This window comes from Chenopodium quinoa, unplaced genomic scaffold (assembly GCF_001683475.1).
Source record: "Chenopodium quinoa cultivar QQ74 unplaced genomic scaffold, ASM168347v1, whole genome shotgun sequence".
In the NCBI taxonomy this organism is placed as follows: Eukaryota; Viridiplantae; Streptophyta; class Magnoliopsida; order Caryophyllales; family Amaranthaceae; genus Chenopodium; species Chenopodium quinoa.
Genome location: NW_018745454.1, coordinates 853,439 through 863,914, shown reverse-complemented (window position 1 = coordinate 863,914; position 10,476 = coordinate 853,439). Strand labels below are relative to the sequence as shown.

General features: G+C 36.1%; 2 protein-coding genes across 2 annotated transcripts; one reads left to right on the top strand and one right to left on the bottom strand.

Annotated features, from left to right (window-relative positions):
• Positions 1 to 401: 401 nt before the first annotated feature.
• LOC110714250 (probable LRR receptor-like serine/threonine-protein kinase At1g34110) lies at positions 402 to 3,991 on the bottom strand. Its single transcript, XM_021892747.1, has 4 exons — positions 3,268 to 3,991; positions 2,573 to 2,833; positions 1,620 to 2,471; positions 402 to 1,246 (listed from the first exon to the last, which is right to left on the bottom strand). The coding sequence occupies exons 1-4, from the start codon at positions 3,695 to 3,697 to the stop codon at positions 765 to 767; spliced, it is 2,025 nt and encodes a 674-aa protein (XP_021748439.1). The 5' UTR covers positions 3,698 to 3,991; the 3' UTR covers positions 402 to 764.
• Positions 3,992 to 4,774: 783 nt separating this feature from the next.
• Positions 4,775 to 10,378, top strand: LOC110713961 (tRNA 2'-phosphotransferase 1-like). Its single transcript, XM_021892413.1, has 9 exons — positions 4,775 to 5,093; positions 5,751 to 5,916; positions 6,191 to 6,319; positions 6,490 to 6,637; positions 7,442 to 7,531; positions 9,258 to 9,312; positions 9,402 to 9,524; positions 9,828 to 9,884; positions 10,016 to 10,378. The coding sequence occupies exons 2-9, from the start codon at positions 5,759 to 5,761 to the stop codon at positions 10,144 to 10,146; spliced, it is 891 nt and encodes a 296-aa protein (XP_021748105.1). The 5' UTR covers positions 4,775 to 5,093; positions 5,751 to 5,758; the 3' UTR covers positions 10,147 to 10,378.
• Positions 10,379 to 10,476: the final 98 nt, after the last annotated feature.

Here is a 10,476-nt window from a genome sequence, read left to right as displayed (position 1 = left end):
TAAATTTCAACCTGTACATATCTTTTTGTCACATACCTATATCACATGCAATTCTCCTGCTATTAACTTTTGTCAATAATGAACCTGATCTATTGCACTTCAAACAGTGAACCAAATTAAATTCCTTAAATATGAAGTTCTGTACATGCATTTGAAGAAAAGACTGGCATGGACCCGATGTAGAAAAGTCCTGTGTGAGACAATTTCATCTACGGAGTAATCCGTAGTAGTTATTGTGAGACCAACGTGACTTTTTATGTGTTAAAAGTGCAGATTTTAAAAATCTATCTTTATATTAATGTGAGCTAGTTAATGTTAACATGTATTTATGCGTATCGATTACTATGGCTATTATGTTGTACTGTTTTAAGCCAAAAAGTAAAAAAAAGGCAATGCCAAAGTAGATAAATTTCAGCCTTGGATTTATTCAAAACAAGATTTATGCAACAATACTGCATCAATCTAGCGAGTGGGAGAAACAAGATTCATACAACAGTACAACAACACAAGTAGTGACTAGTGACTAATTGACTATTGAAGTAGTGAGGACAACTACCTGAAAATTTTAATTAGATTACAACATCAGTCGTGCATTTGGCACTTGCACTAAATTTCTATAACAGCAACAGACTAACAGACTAGCTTACAAACTACCTTAAGCTACAACAATGACTTATACACCGCAAATGAGATTAGCCGGCAGTTAGCATTTGCCCATTTGTCACTAATTGGAAAAACTCAGGGCAAGAAAATAATCTCCTAGTTCAAGAACTGTCATCAAGCAGACTTAATTCTTGTCTCACAGTGTTTATTGATGGCCTTTGATGAGGGAGTTCGTGGGTGCAAAGTAAAGCTATTTTACCAAGCTCAGTAGCTTCAGATTCTGAATACTTCCCATGTAGGTTTGCATCAATGAACTCTTCAAATCTTCCAGACTCAGCACCTTGACGAATTGACTGGTCAATTCTAGTTTTACCTGAGAGGATTTGGAACAGGATTATGCCAAAAGCATATACATCACTCTTATCAGTAAATTTTCCGGTGGTTGTGTACTCCGGAGCAAGGTAACCCATGGCTGCACTGGCTTTCAGCATTGAAAAGACAATGTCATCGGCAAGGAGCTTGTAGAGGCAAGATCCCACGAGTAGTGGAGTAAGGCGCCAGTCTATCAACACTTTTTCAGCCGATATATTTTGGTGAACCAAAGCAGGTTTACTCCCCTGTGGGGTGTGTATATAATCAACACCTGATAAGAAAAGAAGTAAAATGGAAAAATTAGTGAACTTCAAATGATATTACTAATATATATAAGTTGGTCAGAATACCCTAATTATTCATCTTGCTCATCAGGCAAAGATTCAAGCTTTCCTCCAAAATTCTCCTCCAACTATGTAGTAAAGTTTGTTGGGGTTTATTTGTGATAAGAAGATCCATATTTTTAAAAGTAAGACTTAAAAACACTTATACAAGAACTGCATCTAATTGACAACACCCCAGTTAAGACTCTTTCTTGAGTAAAGTTTAGCCCTTAGACCATGCACACAACATAGGCGTATGTAACTCAAAATATAACATGAATGACAGATGTAGCAATCAAGGGGAGTTAACCTCGCACTAACCTTTGGCAATGCCCTTGATAATGGAAACTCTAGTAGACCAATTGAGAACTTTGTCGGTGCCATCCTTTAAGTCGAGATACTGAAGCAAGTTTCCGTTAGGAACAAAATCATAGATTAGAAAACACTCTCCCCTCCCCTTTGAGCAGCAAAATCCTCTCAGTCTGACAAGATTTCCGTGCTGCAAGGAAGTCAGGATCTTCAATCCCTTCAAGAATTCTGCTTCATCAGTCTTGCAGCCTGTCTTGGCTATGCGCTTGATAGCAACTATAGATCCATCTCTTAACACTCCTTTGTAAACAGCTGAGTAATTGCTCCGCCCTAGGAAATTCACTTCAGAAAAGTGCTGGGTAGCAGACTCCACATCCTCCAAATTGAACATATAATTCTCAAATAATTCCTGTGAACCTTTTCCCAGAGGATCCCACCCATTTGAATACTCAAGACTAATAAGAGGTGCAGCACTTCTCCTGTGAACATCCTTAGCCTGGTCAGTGCTAAGCCGACCATCAGTAATATCCAAGTTGGTTCCAATCTTTTGTTTTCTGCGGCGGTACATTGAGAACATTGAAAGACCAATAACAGTGATCAACGCAATTGCAACAACCCCACAAATAATACCAGCATGGGAGGACTTGGAAGATTTTGAGCACTGCGAGCCGCTGCAATTTGAGGGGAGATTTGCTGATTCAGGTAGATCTTTCCTTGCGAACCCAGAAGAACTTGGTGTAAAAGCTTCGGGTTTATTCTTGCTTTGGTTGTCAGAGTCAGAGCAAACTCTTAAGGAAACGAACCCAACTCCACATAAACCTGGATTGTTCTCATATTGGAATTCATCACTCAATCTATGCAGAGCTGCAATTTATAGAATTTATGTTAGTTCCTTGCTTTCCCAATCATCTGCTAACTTACTGAGCAAATCTTGACTAAATAGATGGAGTAGAAATTCACATTACCAGCAGGCACATTGCCAGAAAGAGTATTGTTTCGAACATCAAGAATTCGCAACAAGGGTGCTTCAGCTAACTTGACTGGAATCGGACCAAACAACCTATTGAAGCTTAAATCCAACCTGGTTAACATATCTAAATCTCCCAAACTAGCAGGAATAGCACCAGTTAACTGATTATACTGCAAAGCAAGAACATTAAGCTTCTTGAGAGAACCTATCTGTGTTGGCACATTCCCACTTAGCTTATTATAGCATAGCTGCAACACTGCAATATAAGACAAGCAAATTGAAACACTTTGAGTTACCTTCAAAACCCATTTCGAATACTGCAAAATGCAAAACAAAAACCTTTCTAATAAGCAAGAACAAATTTCCTTTTTGCTTCCTACTTTGTGAATTACAGATGCATATATCAAAATTAGCAATTCCAATCACATGTACAAATTGACAAGTACAAATATATATGCATTTTCTAGAAACCATGATTATAATGAAACAAAGGTAAGGAAAAGGAAAGAAATAATAACAATGTTACATATTCTCTTCATTTCACCTCAAGTACCAGTGTTGGATCCTTAAACACTCATGACACTTCATATAACGCGACATTTATGGAAAGTTTTCACAAAATAGCCAAGTCGTATCCAATACGAATACTAAATAACATATTGAAATCAGATAGAAAATTAGACAACCGACCTTGCAAATTAGACATGTTTCCAATTTGTTCAGGAATGCTGCCACTGAAGTAATTGACATCCAAATACAGATCAGTAAGCTGAGTCAACCCAGCAATTTCTTTAGGAATCTCACCACTCAACCTATTGAAATGCAGATACAACCCAGATAAGCTCTTAAGTTCACCAATGGCAGCAGGTAAAACCCCATCAAGCCCTTTACCCTGCAATGAAATGTTAGCAACTTTGCCAAACTCATTGCAAGCAACACCCTCAAATGTACCACTGCAAGGATCCCCATTAACAGTCCAAGAAGAAAGAAATGTATGATGTGGGTCAACAGAGGTTTTGATATCAATGAGGGTCTTCAGCTCGGCATTTTCACAAACAGTTGGTGGGAATATGAGAAAAAGGGGTAGAAAAAGGAGGAGAAAACAATGGATTAGCTTCATTTTTTTCTGGGTTTGAGGTGAAAAGGTTAAGGGTGAAAAAAGATGAGTGCTTTAATTTGTGGGAGTGTGTGCTTTGGTTTGGGGAGGATAGAGAAAATGTGGGCGAAGAAAGGGATGTGAGGAAGAAGAAGAAAGGAGGGAATGAGTGAGTAGAGAAGAGGAAGTGACTAGTGAGTGTTTAGAATTTGAAATGGTGGTGTTTGTGAGGGTGACTGGAAGCTCCGGTTACCCGTTTCAGAAACTATTGTTGTGTAGCTTTTTTTGGCTTTGTGCATCCTTTGCAATTTTGATTAATTAAATTGACTTGTCACTAATTCACTATGATTTCATGGTTTGTCATTTGTGGACGTGTAAATGTGTGATATTTGTTCACTAGCAACAGGGTTAGAACTTGGAGGGAGGAATGAAATTAATGTGTTAAGGAGTATAAATTTTGAACTTGACTCTTAATATAATAGGTTTGGTTTGCTCATAGAATGAAATTTTATTCTTTTACTCCATACTTGATACCTATGAATTTTGGTATGAGCCAAATCCAACTCTTCGGAGACTAAACCCCATACCATTTTTATTTTTATTTTTATTTTTTTGTAGAAGAGGTACAAAGAGCAAAGACAAGAAAAAAAGAAAAAAAAAATAACAAACCAACAAAGCAAAAATAAAAGCTACTTACGGAGGGACAAAGCATGGTACACGACCAAACTCAACCGGAACCTCATTATTGAAAAACCCAAGTTGAGAGTTTTGAATGACTCCGCGGTTTGCCAACCAATCCAGCGCTCTATTTCCTTTACGATACACATAAGCTACTTTCACTTCCCATCTTGGATCACTGAGCATTTTTTGGCAATAAATGTCATGTATGTTTTCTCCTCTTGGCACCTCTTGCTTGTTCAGAGCTTGTACACTAGCAAGTCTAGCAAGATTGGCGACCTTGTACCCCATACTTTGTAGTACATACGGAGTATTATTTATTCCGAACAAAATAGATAGATAAAAAAAAATAAAAAAAAATAAAAAAAAAAAAAACCTACTCTGCTTAAAAAATCTGTTTTTTTTTTTTTTTTTTTTTTTTTTTTTTTTTTTTTTTTTGTGAAAGAAAGTAGATAAATTTATATTGTAAACCCTATATTGTAAATTTTGTGAACCGAACAACCGAGAGATTAAGGAGAGTTTGTTTGATAGGAAGCCAGGGATTAAAGAAAACAAGTTAAATCCTAAGATACTCCTTAAAATCTTAAATCACCAAACAAGGGATTAATTGCAGAAATAAATTGGTTTCCCTAAATTCCTTTTATTGGTTGTTCACACACATCACGCCTTCCCGCTGCCACTCGCCGCCGTACCGGCCACCCAGCTGCCTTCCCCCGCCGTCTACGCCGCCAATCGGCCTACGGTATGCCCCTAATCTTAGTTTTATAAGTTTTTTATTTTGTTCAATTCACTATACACCTTGTTTTAATTGATGCAATTAATTGAATAATATGATTAATTACATAATATGGGAATCATTGAAATTTCATTTACTCAATTATAATGTAGTTATGTTGATCATTAGTTCATATTGTAAGCTTTTATCAAATTGCAATTTCAATTGGGTGTTCTTAAACCCACCTTTGCGAATTTATTTAACTCAATTTGTGTTATTGATTTTATATGCTGGGAATTTTGTTTATGGGTATGGGTTAGTATTTAGTAAAGACTATTAATTTTTTAAAATTGATGATTAATTTATATGGGTATGGAATTTTGTAGTGTATAAAATGTTGAATTACTGTATTATTGTGTTATACTATGACTTCTATGTGGTGTGAATGTATGATCTTATGACTCCCTTCTATAGGAACATTCAATTTGTGTTATTGATTATATATGCTGGGAATTTTTGTTTATGGGTATGGGTTAGTAAAGACTATTAATTTTTCAAAATTGATGATTAATTTATATGGGTATGGAATTTTGTAGTGTATAAAATGTTGAACTACTGTATTATTGTGTTATACTATGACTTCTATGTGGTATGAATGTATGATCTTATGACTCCCTTCTATAGGAACATTAATGCTCCGAAGATTGCCGGTAACAGTAGCATCAAAGGTTATCAATTACCCATTTTTTCTTCATCTTCTCCCTCCGCGACAATTCTCTCTCCTTACAATGGATGTAGGCAGAGAAAGCAGTAGCTTCTTCTTCTCTTCTTTTGCTCGCGATATACCGAGGTTTGTCTCTTTTATCCTCTATGTTTATTTTTAAAGTTCATTGATAAATATGTGAAGTAAAACAATTATCTGGATTATATTTACTTTTGTTAGTTTAAGTCATGTACCTAGTGATTTTTATTCAATTTGTATATTAGGAATTGAGAACCAATTGTCGTATTGATAAAGATTCTTTATAGAGTGATTGGATGAACATTATTTTTCAATCAGATCATTTTTATAGGTCAAAAAATTCTTATTTTAATTTTTGTGTTATTGTTTTTGTAATCTGCAGTTTAGCTGGAGGAAGAGAACATGGAGACACGAGAGGCAATCGTGGCGGATCAAGAGGCCGTGGTCGTGGTCGTTGTCGTGGTGCTCCAATTGGTACTTCAGATAGAACTGATACTCTTGGTAGACTGTTGTAAGTTCTACACAACCTTTTTTATTTATACATTATCTCCTTTGCATTCTGAAAACTTTTTTTTTCCCCTTATAAACATTGCAACCCTTTTTCATAAGGCTCAAGACTGTTAACATTTTGTTGTTTTTGTATTGGATTTGGAAACATAATCAAACATTTTGTGTTATTAGGGTACGTATATTGAGGCATAATGCAACGGAGCTGAATTTGGACATGCGTAGTGATGGATATGTCAAGCTTCAAGATTTATTGAAGCTGAACATGAAAACAAGGTCAAATATCCCATTAAGCTCACATTCTATTGATGAAATTAGAGAAGTAAGTCCCATCGCTATTTTTCTCACGCATTGATGATCACCCAATCTTGTAAGATAAGTTGAAAGTTGATATGTATTTTATGATTGGATTATAGTTCTGCTGTGTTTCCATATTTCATTTAAGCCTTTGGCACAATTCACAATTTTCTTCATTCCTGCCTTATTCATTGAGCATTTCATATGATCAACCATCATAGACATATTTTTATAGTTTATCTATTATACGTGTCCTTGAATCTTTCCCCTTCAATTTTTGTGCCTTCCTACCCCTTATTTATGACCAGAAGTCTGATGTATTCATTTCTATAAATTCTGCTGATGTGAAAAGATTTTGAAGTTCCATTTTTTTTATCATTATACTTCGTATTTCCAATCTCTCTCCCTCCCCCTCTCCCTTAAACCCTAAGTATTTCCAATCTCTCACCTCCCCTTTTCGAAAAAAAAAAAAAAAAAAAGACAAGCAATAGTTATTAATATGATACATTTTTAGGCATTGTATTTCCTTTTATTAGACTATATTTTTTTTATCCAAATTTGATACAAGTACATATGTATTACGGAGTACAATGTACCAAAAACTTTGCCGATTTGAAACCCAACAAGTTACTTGAATAGGTTCTCTTTTAGAATCTAAGCATACAAGTTATTTGGGGTTTTTATTTTCTTGGCTCTGTAAACAAATGCAAATAAATTCAAGGCTTTATTTTATTTTATTCATATAATAGCTCATACTTTGTCTTTGGCATTGATTCATTTAGTTCTTTTGTTCTCAGTACACTTTCACACTGATATGCAAATTTTTCAGGTTGTAAGGATAGACAATAAGCAGAGGCTCGGCCTTTTGGAAGAGGATGGAGAGCTGTGGATACGTGCAAACCAAGGTCATACTTTAAAGGTTAGCTATTTTTGCCGTAGTATTATTGTGTATTAATCTAGAAAAAATTGTCAAGAACTGCTCCTTGAGTCAATATCAAGTTTCGTTTCCTGATCCTTTCAATGCTCTGGACTAATGGAGAAGACCTAGATTGTTGGATTCTACTTTAGTTCAGTTCATAAGCTAATTTAAATAGACTTGAATCATCTTGGAAATAATGGAGGATTTTTTGAAATTAAAGGGGAAGATATACAATTATAGGTGGAAATGGATAATTATTTCGTGAATTCAAAATGGAAGTAACAATCTTTTTTCATTGCCATGCTACATATACTTTGTTCCTAGTATGGCTTTGTTTGGTTAAAATAGGAGAGACAGATAAAGAAGGGAAAAGGAAAGGAAACCCTTAACTTACAGAATGTGTTTGTTTGATTGGGAAGGGCAATCATATGCTGTTTTTTTTTTTGGTTGTTGTTGTTGTTGATGTTGTTGTATTTTGTCGGTGATGTGGTCAGGAATAAAATCTCCTTAATCCCTCAATGCAAGTGTCCCTTTCTCAGCACCCTCATTATAGCGTCTTATTGAACCCATCACCGACAATTTTATCTTTATCTTGTTGTCAACCTTTTTTTTTCTTGTTCCCTCTCTCTATAGCCCTTCACCCCTAACAACCTCCATCTGCTGGCCAGCTCACTCCTAGGTCTCCTACCTTTCCCACCCAACAGTCCCTTCCACTAACAATTATATCCTCATTGTGCTGTTTAGAGTTGATGTCCTTGGTAGTGCACAAGTTTTCTACTAACTCTCTGTCTCATTAGTTCAGTTCCCAAGCTCTCCTTTGGTAGTAGAATTGACCATGAAGCTCTTAATCTGGAGCCTTGCTGGTCAAATTTAACCATTTATAGCTTGTAGTGCACAAGTTTCCTACTAGCTCCCTGTCTCATTAGTTCAGCTCCCAGGATGCTCCTTTGGTAGTAGAATTGACCATGAAGGATTTTAATCTGGAGTCTTGCTGGTCAAATCTAACCATTTACGGCTCATCATTGTTATGGTTAGCTGACAGATATTCATATACATTTTTAAATATGCTGTTATTGTGTCCTTTCTGGTTATTATGGTGGTGAAAATGGGATCAGGTTTACTGTGACTTAAGGTCAGCAGATGATTTGGGCATTCTCAATGGGAAATAAACTGGCAGCTGGAGTGAGGAATGTAGTGTGTTGCACTTGCAGGCAGAAGAATGGGGAAGGTAGTATGTAAAAGTTGAGGATATTTGGCCTGGGGTTGAAGCTGTGAGGTCCATGAGGATATTATAGCAATGAAGGGGAATTGAATGATAACAAATACTTGGTGTTTGGGGGAGAGGGAAGAATATGATGAATTGGGTTTTAAGTTTTTTTTTGGAGGCTAAAATTTGTGTGCAAAATGGCCTCTTTGTTCTTTGCTATGTAATTTATGGGAACGTAGAGGCAAATCCTTTAAAGTTAGGTTTTCAAGTATTGCCATCCAAACTTGTTTCAAGCTTTCTTACCCATGGGCATTGGCAGAACCGCAAAAGCAATATGGCCATGACCCTTGGCTTTCCAATTCCATGTGAGGTTTTTAGGGAGTAGTCTTTGGAGCTTGGGGAAAATCCACCTAGTGCTTTGTCGTTTTATTTTCTTTCTAAAAACAATATATGTTTCTTGATAAACTCTTTTTTGTAACATCTGATTCACTGTTATTTCTTCTCTCTTTGGTTATTCAGTCTGTAGAGAGTGAGAGTTTATTGAAGCCGATCCTTTCTGCTGAAGAGATCCCTGGTATGCACTACGCTTAAGGACTCAGATCCCATATTGCTTGATGGCAAGTTACTTTTTGAGAAGATAACTCAAATTTCTTTCATATGTAGTTTGTGTTCATGGTACATATAAGAGGCTTCTTCAATCTATTCTTGCATCTGGTCTCAAGCGAATGAGCAGGTTGCACGTTCACTTTGCGTGTGGCTTACCATCAGATGGAGAAGTAAAAAGTGGTATGTATACTGTATATGGAGAGTTTTCCTGATCAGTTTTTTAATGTCTTGTGATTTCCTCTGGACCATTAAGGTCTCTGCAAATCTTCTGCATGGTTTCTTTTACTGATTTATTTCTCATAATTTTCTCACCACACTGTGAGCAGTATTGTTATCCCTATACGGAGTATATTGTTATATTGTACACGAGAAATTCTGCAAAAATGATAACATAATTACTAATGTGATCAATGTGATGTGTTAAAAATTCCTCGTATTACTTGCCATGAAGCTACAATGACGTGTTTTGGGCCATTTTTCCAGGTTTTAGGCGTGATGTTGACATGATAATCTTCATAGACACCAAGAAAGCAATGGAAGGTACACTTCCAGGTTTCCGTATTTTATATCTATAACTCTGCTGCTCATAGCTTGTCAAAAGTAATTAGTGACAGCATAGACCCCCTGATCAAATCTGATGGAATTTTTTTCACCATGTCTTACCTTGGCAGATGGAATGAAGTTTTACAAGTCTGAAAATGGGGTAATACTGACAGAAGGCTTTGATGGCGCTATCCCAGCTAAATATTTCCAGAAAATCGAGTCATGGCCTGAAAGAAACCCGGTGCCTTTCCAAGTTTAAGTTATTTAGACAAATGTATTACCTCGTTTGTACCCTTATTATAGTTGGATCCGCATACAAGTACTCTCTTCATCAACATTTCCACTTTGGACTTTGTGACTCACAAACAATGTGATTTAAATAGGGACAGAGGTAGTATTAACGAGGTTATGTGAAATTGATGTGATCCGGTGTATTGTGCAAATGTAAATTCTACTGTCAAGCTGATTTTTGTTTTATAGGCAATAGCAAATACTGATTTCTAAACTGAATCTCTTAGGCTCTTTCAAGTTTCAACGTAGGTGGTTAGTTCGAAAGAAGTACGCTAATACTAGAAATGACCTCTTTAAG

Bases quoted from the DNA above. Each gene is read 5' to 3' on its own strand.
- LOC110714250 (XM_021892747.1), bottom strand. From the start codon at position 3,697: ATGAAGCTAATCCATTGTTTTCTCCTCCTTTTTCTACCCCTTTTTCTC. The intron at 2,834-3,267 runs GTCGGTTGTCTA...CTTATATTGCAG, and splicing joins AAACATGTCTAATTTGCAAG to TGTTGCAGCTATGCTATAAT. The intron at 2,472-2,572 runs GTAATGTGAATT...TATAAATTGCAG, and splicing joins TTCTGGCAATGTGCCTGCTG to CTCTGCATAGATTGAGTGAT.
- LOC110713961 (XM_021892413.1), top strand. From the start codon at position 5,759: ATGCTCCGAAGATTGCCGGTAACAGTAGCATCAAAGGTTATCAATTAC. The intron at 7,532-9,257 runs GTTAGCTATTTT...TTGGTTATTCAG, and splicing joins ACCAAGGTCATACTTTAAAG to TCTGTAGAGAGTGAGAGTTT. The intron at 9,525-9,827 runs GTATGTATACTG...CCATTTTTCCAG, and splicing joins AGATGGAGAAGTAAAAAGTG to GTTTTAGGCGTGATGTTGAC.